Here is an 8215-nt window from a genome sequence, read left to right as displayed (position 1 = left end):
CGGGGCGCGCGGAGCGGGCGCCCGGACGCACGCACGGCGCGCTTTCGCCTTCAGCGGGTCCTGCCGGGTTCTCTCCACCACTTCCCAGCGAGGCGCCGGCTCGGGGTGGGCACCTTCTGCTCGCTGGACTGGAGGGGGGATTGCCACCGGTCCCCCGGGTGCTCCCGATGTGGCTCCGGGTTCATTCAGGGGCCGGAAAAGAATGGTAACATGAACGGTGGAGAGTGAGCGCGTCACCGGAGGAAGGGGAAGAGATTGATGGGCAGGGCGCTTACTTGGCGAAGGATCACATCCCTGGGACCGCGGGAAGAGGTCACTTGGCGTCGCCTTTCCTTCCTGGCTGGACTCTCCTGACATAGGTCGCCTGCTTCCACTGGGTTCTGGGCGGCGGAACCGCTGGCTGCAGGGCGCGCGAGGACGCTGGAGTTGGTGGCCCTGTGTCCACAGAGGAGTTCAGTGGCGGATCCCCTGTTTTTGGATCCCAGAGGAGCCCGCAGGCACGCTGGCTCTGGAGGGACTTGGACTTGAGTCCAGGTGGGTTATCCCAGGAGGATGTCCGGGGATGGCACAAGGAGGAAGGGGATGCTACCGTGTCAAAAGCTGACACTTGTCTTCCTGACACTTGAAGGGGCTGAGTCACTTCCTCCCGTGTAATCCTGAATTCAAGGGGGAGGGGGAGGGACTGCCCAGTGTCCTTTCAGTATCTTGCATGCGATGGACTTTCTCATAACTTATAATTAGTCTATGGAATGATCGCGTCTACTTCGTTGCTTTTTACGAGTGGAGGTGGATATGCTTAATGATTTCCTCCATCGGATCATGGACTTTTAAGCCAATAGCTAATGCCTTCGTCTTAGTTTTCTGGGGGAAAGTAACCGTGCGTTTGTTCTGCAGATGGCCAACTCCCTCTGAAGCCTGCAGATTGGTGCTGAGCAAGCCACCAAAGTTTGTAGCTTCTCCTCAGTTTCTGGGGCTTTCCAAGGCAGAGACAAGGACTTTGGCACTAAACACAAGAAGCAGTCAGGGGACCGTCTTTCTTAACTTTTCTCCTCTGTTATTTGCGATGAAGAGGAAACAGAAGAGGTTTCTGCAGATGACTTTGCTGTTCATGGTGGCTTTGATATTCCTGCCCAATATTGGTCTTTGGTCTCTGTACAAGGATAAGCACCTGGTGAAATCTACAGAGCCCGGGGAGCAGCAGGTAAGTAGTGCTCAGAAAGACCACAGGAGGATTGGTAAGACTTGTAGTCTCCGGGACATAAAGTAAGCAGGCTTGGGGTAGCATTGGGTTTTGATCCAAGTCTCTCTAACCAAGACTGTAGAGACTTCAGGGATTTAGCAAGTAGTTGTTTTAAGATCGCCTTCAATGACTTTGTGAAATGTTAAGTAGAGTTATGAAAGAAGAGGTCAAGAACAGGAGAGGGTGATCTCTTACAATTGTCTTAGGTTGCTTTGGGCTGGAGGTAAATAAAAGGTAACTGTTTATTGGTGAGATGCGAGTGGGTTTGGTGTAAGTTCTGTCATGAGCATTGCGTTTGTACTTTGAATCTAGTTTTTGTATGCATAGGACAGTGAATTAGTTCGATTAAATGTTACATGTTTGAACGTATTCTCAAAAATCCGACTCTGGTTTTCTATACAGTGTTTTCTTGGCAACAGATTTTCACTCTGTCAAAACTTAGTCTCTCATGGTGGTTATGAAGGTGGTCTTAGGAAGAATGTTCAGTTTTACAATCTGGTGATAACAGTTTGTTGCTAAAAGCTTTCTTTCACAATGGAAACAACATATATAGGGATATATATATTCAGTATGTAATTCATTAATATGTGTATCACTAATAACTTGGAATATATTAAAATAACTGTCTCTTAATGAACAATAATACAAAATATCCTTCAAAATTGTCGATGAAGCTCAATATTATATTGCTGAATTACTTGTTTATTGATATATATGATAACTATGTGCTTAAAATTTTAACAACAGAATATAGCCTTCTTCATGGTATTGATATAATACTTTTCAATTAGTCCTATGTATCACCTGGAGATATTAATATTCTTAATCTCAAGGGTCATCACCCATTACACTGTGTACTTTCCATTCATAGATTTGTTTAGGTAGTTCATTTCTAGACAATAACAATGTATATTAATAACAAAATTGTTCATAGATTAGATAGTTATGAACTATCTGGAAGTAATTTCATTTTTCATTATGTTTAAAGGTAACTAGTTGCTTATGGAGTTTTGATAGATTAGAATCCTGAGGGAAAATATTAATAAATCTACCTTTAATTATTTAATTCTATCATTCTTTATAATATAACTACCACTTTGGTTTGAAGTATATTCAATTCTGTCATGCTAGTAAAACAAAAAGATAGGCATTTGGGATGTGAAACTTTTTTTATCTTATATAGATCATTTATTTCCCCAATTCTTGGCTCTATTACTATTAGCAGTCAATACAGCATTGTATACAACTTCCACTCCAGTGTTGATCCAATCACAAAAGCAAAATTATTTCTCCTTGAGTTTTGCTAATTCAATTAACAAGGCTCGCTGAAGTATTTGCTGGTGTAGCGAACATAAACCACTAATGAATCTTATTAATGAGATCTTTACAACTTTTACCCTGGTTCTATTGATTTTGACCCTTAATGAGAAATTTGTTTGTCCAATGGCATGAAAAATAAAATGTGGCAATTCAATTCTCTGGCTTGTCATTACAATCTCCACAATGGTCTCCTTGGGTTGAGTTCTTCTGCAGTACAAATAAGACACGATGTTGGGGAATAAATTAAGGTGTGCGAGTGGCATGGGATTTCGAGTGAAGAAGGTGTTCTACAAAGTCTTGTGCACCCAGATCGAGTGATTCCAGTGAATATCTTGGGATATTCCAGTTGGACAATTTTACATGACAGAGTGAAACTGAGTGATGACGAGAAGCCGGCGAAGTGCCATGAAATGCATGTCAGTCATGCGGGTTCGTTTTCTTCTCTAAGTGTTGGGTTTCAAACTCTTACTCTCCTCAAACTAAACTATAGAGGCAGTAGACATTAGTTGGTGCCTGAGGAAAGGTAGACTCCATTCCTAAATAAAGTTAAGCTTCAAGTGGATTTATTCCAGTTGTAAATGTAATTGGAAAGAAAGGTAGAATATGTTGATGTCGTCATCTAAGTTTTGGATGTGAGGGTTAGCTCACAGAGAGGAGTGCCCAATAAGGCGGACTTACAGTCATTAACAGGCTTAATATTGTGATGTAATATTTTCTTCATGTATCTATAGTTCATCATCTCAGCCAGCTAAATGCACAGGTTTTCAAATGAAGTATATAATATGACTATTGGGTAATGTGTTGTTTAAATTAGTAATTTGTTTTTAAAGACATTCATAGTTAATTGTCAAACATTCCTCAAAAGCCATTTTTCCCTTGTGTTTATTTTTAAGGTGTAAAATGCTGAGGGTGAGAATATGTGTTGATTGATGCATTGACAGATATAAGTACTGATGCTATTCAAAATCAGTCACAATCATGTGCCCAAATGAGCTGTTTATTTTTTTACAGCAGTTAAGTGTAAAATAGCAGATCTAATGCTAGATTTACATACCAACTGCAGCATGGTCTGAGTGTGATGTGATATTCTTCACAGATGAGGAAACATTCACTCTCTAAACTAATTTAATTATTACAATGAGTTTACAGGAAGAAAATATGGAAATTCTAAGTATATTCATAGTTTGTATTCTATCAGAGCACATTTTAAAACCTTTTTCTACTATTTAGTAAAAAATATGTTTAATACTTTGGCTACTACTCAAGATAATTCATGTTTATAATTATGCAACTTAAGATAAACTGATAAGGAATGAAAGAAAAGGCACCTTTTTGGAAACTTGTGCATTATAAAGTAGCTTAGTATTTAACACATTTCTTAAGTCTACTTATTATTTTAAAATGTTTGAGTTTACTATAGTTTCACATGGAAAGTAGTGGTTATGGTAATTCTTTATTAATAATAACAATAATAATAATACTCAGCTGCCCTCCTCTGACCAAAAAAAATGAAGAAAATTCTTCTGAAGTTTGTCTAAGTGTTTTTTTCCTTTTCCTTTCATAAAAATAAAGAGAATTGATAACTTGGTTCTAATGACACAATGCAATTCTAAGTCATTAGTTTATTCTTTTTTTCCTTTCCATAATTTGAGCTTTTCAAATTTGAAATCAAATCCTCTTAATAAATATTAAGCTAGTGATACTTTAAAGCTTTATAAGATAAAGAAAAGCTTAAGTTATACCATAACATTATTTAAAAGTTAATATTATTACAATATTTTGCAGTTGAATTAATATTTTTTTGAGAAGGCGTAAGGAGCTCACTTATGCTACTTAGAAAAATATAAGTCTATTTTAAAATAATAGTTTGAAATGAGTATGATATAGAGATTGAGAATAATGGCTGTTTTATTTGTAGTAATTCTTAATTTTACTTAAAAAAATAAGTGTGTATATTGATTTTCTTCTCTAGCTTTAGCTGTGTTTGAATTAAAGCCCAGTTACACATTTAAGTATGATACTGTGCTTTAGAAATATGTATAGAAGAAGGTAAAATTTTAGAACAAAAAATGTATGATCAACATGATTATAACTTTTTTCCCTAATCATTTCTTAAGGTGTATGAAGTAAAAAAATACTTTCACTTTCCCATATCCATTAAAGAGTTAACCAGAAGCAGAAGCAGAGCTGCTGCAAGTAGTCTAGCAGACAAATTGCAAATGATAAGAGTTTTCAAAATAATTCCCCAATATTGAGAATACTTGTATGAAGAGCAAGTTCTGACACAAAATGAGAGTCAGCATCCCACACTTTTAAATCAGACATTTTAAGAATTACTCAGAAAGAGTCAGGAACTTATGTTTAGAATGTTTTTTTCCTGCCATATTGAAAAACTAAACACCACAAAACCAACAACTACTAGGCACTGGTTACATTGGCAATGTCTTATTTCTTTCTACAGAAAGACCTTTGAGAGCCGGAACTAGATAGGCTTGCCTTGTTTTCCTTTCTTTTTTCCCCTGGGCCATGCCAGCTTTCCACCTTTTACAGGGTATGGCTTTACCTTTTTTCTATCGCTCTCTATGGGTACTACTGAGCTGAGTTTTCCTTCTCAGATGGATTTGTGCCTTCCACAGGTTTTGCTGTACTCCAAAATTTTTATTTATAAAACAGGGCTAATTCAGCTTACCATATTTAAAATATCTGAAGTCATGAGATCACTTCTTGAAGATGAAACATATTGTGAGGTAATGTTTTGTTTTTAGTTAGATCCAAATGTGATCCACACTTGACAAACGAGTGATGTACTCTCTTAGGAAAAAGAAACAAACAAATACTATAAGGTCAAAGAGGTTCCTCAGCATCATTAGCCAAGTGTTCTGGTGTTAATCGGCCTCATGCATTTAGAAAATTCTCCCTTTTGGTTAAGAGGATTCTTTCTACAGCATTTTGCATTTGCTTTATGAAGTGAAAATGTCAGATAATTGGTTCTCAGTAAAAGCACAGGACCTCCTGGTTTCCTTTGTCATAGATACCAAGAAGGCTGCCAACCCATTAGCATGTCCATATTCTTCTTTTGGAAAACACTTCAGATACTGGAAGATCTAAAAGCAAGAGAAAATTAAGGTTTCCCCCTTTCCTGCACTCAAATGCGTATTAGCACTCTCGATTTGGAATGATGTGTTGATTTGACCCCTACTGTTCTTAAGATGCAGCTATTAAATTGGGGTTTAAAAGAACTTTTCTAGAGTTTATGGAAAATCCATTCAGAATTGCTACAGGATCATAACTCACAAACCACTGTAACAAGTGTCTTAATGTTTTGCTGTGACCTAGTAGATTTCTATGAACAGTTCATCACCTTGCTCCATGGGAGAGAGAGAGTGAAATACAGTCTTCTCTTCACACTCTAGTTAGAGAGAGAAAGAGAGAGAGAGAGAGAGAGAGAGATCTTTTCCTGCTCATTGCTGAGTTGAACAGCTGTGCTGAATCAATTAGTGGCCTATAATCCCCCCGCCCGCCCCCCACAACTAGGGAAGCTGAAAGGAAAAATGATGAGAAGATTGAGTGACTTAAGTGATGTAGAGAAGAGGATAATACTTTTTAAAAAACAGTTTTATTGATAGTAAATATGACAATTTTAGGGAGGTTTGCAATCATGCCTTTCCTTGGAACATTTTTATGCAGATAAAAGGCAGCTAAGGAACTTCATAAATTAGAAGAGAAGAATTTTTAAAAGCAGGAAAGACAATATGTAATGTGAGTGACAAATCACATTTGGTTACATTTTTATCCTGCAGTTACTCTCGTTTCTCTCTTGTCTGGCTACTTTGTGAAGAGGTCAGTACTGAATCCTTTAGGTCCTTACGCATCCAACAAGACCATTTCATCCGTTTTCTTCCGGCTTCTCTTTGCATGTAACAAGCGCACTTATAGAATCAAAGGAACACATTTGCACCAGATTTTGAAGATGAGAGTAAAGGTAAAGACAAATGATCATAAAATAGAGACACTCTCCTTATATCCTCCATCTGTCACACCATGAAGCTAATGATTCCTAAATTATCTCAAAATGTAATTATACTGCTTGAATAACCCCAGCCACTTCCATCGAGTTGATTCTGATTCATAACAGCATAGATAAACTCCCCATGGCTGTGCACCTGTATGGGAGAAGCACCAACCTTGTGGTCAGCCATCCAGTGCGTAGAGGGCAGCACCACCAGGAGTCTGAAAGCTTGAATAGTCAACAAAACACAAGCAAGATTGGTGACACAGGTAATATGTATGTAGGCAGGATGCACACACACTTTATTAAAAGGTAAAAGAAGGAACAAAGTGTTCACAGAAATCCAAAGCTTAACTACTAGTCCCTATCACCGTTCTCTACTAATATGCTAATGTTGGCTACTAGGCCACTCCAACTGGTGGCATCAGGAAGTGGGTAAGAAAAAAAAAAATCTATACACACGCATATTTTCTAACTTTATACAGTTCTTAAATACTCATTGATAGTTAAACACTATCTTTTTCACATTCTTGCTTATTCCAAAATTGACTGCATTTACACAAAATCTTGCAATGACTATTACTCAGAAATTGAAGTACTAAATAGAGTCAATATTTCTCTGTAGTGACTACCTGTTTTGTATTCCCTTCAGTACAGTTAGGGGGTAGTAATACTGCATTGTACCCATTATTCATTTTCTAAGGAGTAGATTGAAAAGAGAAAACTGATATTCATGAAACAAACAGAAACAAGATCTATTCTACCGGATGTATTTTGTGATGGTTGAGTATTTAGAAGAAGGAGAGAATTATATAGTTCTGGATCTATGAGCCAAGAATTCTTTAAAGCCCAATCTGAAGCAGCACCTCGCTATATCATTTAGACAGGGTTGGGATAATGTGTAGGGAAATCAGATAACACCAGTTTACATCTTGGTCTCATCACTTGTCAAAATATATAGTAGGTACAAGTCAATTAAAGAACCCTGGTAGCGAAGTGATGACGTGTTGGGTTACAATCTTTGATGTCCAAAGTTGGAAGCCACCAGGCTCTGAGGGAGAATGTCTGCTCTCGACTCTAGGAAAGGGGTCCAGGCTCAGCTACTCCCAGGGGCCTTTCTACCCTTTCAGGAACCATCGACTCAAGGGCAGTGAGTTTGTTTGGTCCCAGACGTGAGAACTAAACAAAGTTATATACATGTAAATTGGCACAGAGTAAGTAATTAAGAGAAACTTGACAGTAGTTGAAAACCTTTTCTGAATTTTTAGAGTGACTGAAAGTGTTAAATAAGCTTAAAATTGTAAAATTTAATATGTAATAAAACCTAATATCACTATTAATTTGTCCGTTTATTTTGTACACAGAATAGGAATTCATTGGGTATGGGCATGCTTCAGAAGGAAATAAATGATGAAGGCTAATTATGAGGAAGGTTCAGGAAGCTTGGGGGAAAAATGGAACTAAATGGTAAAAATAAAAGACAAAGTTTATGACACAACATAATCTCCATCAAGTTCAACATACTTTTGTATTCAAGGATACCAGCCATTTAGCCCCTCCCACAGGTATGAGGCTTCCCTGGATTTAACAATGCCAATGCATGCTTTTTAAAATTATTAACTGAAGAAAAGTGAGTTCCCTTGGAA

At 37.7% G+C, this 8215-nt stretch overlaps 1 protein-coding gene across 2 annotated transcripts in view; it reads left to right on the top strand.

Moving 5' to 3' along the window:
• Positions 1-134: 134 nt before the first annotated feature.
• The window catches only part of GALNTL6 (polypeptide N-acetylgalactosaminyltransferase like 6), a 1306147-nt gene continuing 1298066 nt past the window's right edge, over positions 135-8215 (top strand). Inside the window, exons 1-2 of one of the 2 annotated variants that reach the window (XM_045286961.1) lie at positions 135-534; positions 895-1201. In XM_045286961.1, the coding sequence (XP_045142896.1) occupies positions 1064-1201 (138 nt within the window). In that variant the 5' untranslated portion in view covers positions 135-534; positions 895-1063. Of the gene's footprint in view, positions 535-736; positions 1202-8215 lie in introns of those variants that run through there. The other variant, XM_004696123.2, reaches the window with a different exon arrangement.

This window comes from Echinops telfairi, unplaced genomic scaffold (genome assembly GCF_000313985.2).
Source record: "Echinops telfairi isolate 266 unplaced genomic scaffold, ASM31398v2 ScPeMD7_9;HRSCAF=40, whole genome shotgun sequence".
Lineage (NCBI taxonomy): Eukaryota > Metazoa > Chordata > Mammalia > Afrosoricida > Tenrecidae > Echinops > Echinops telfairi.
This window is presented reverse-complemented; position numbering and strand designations above follow the sequence as displayed.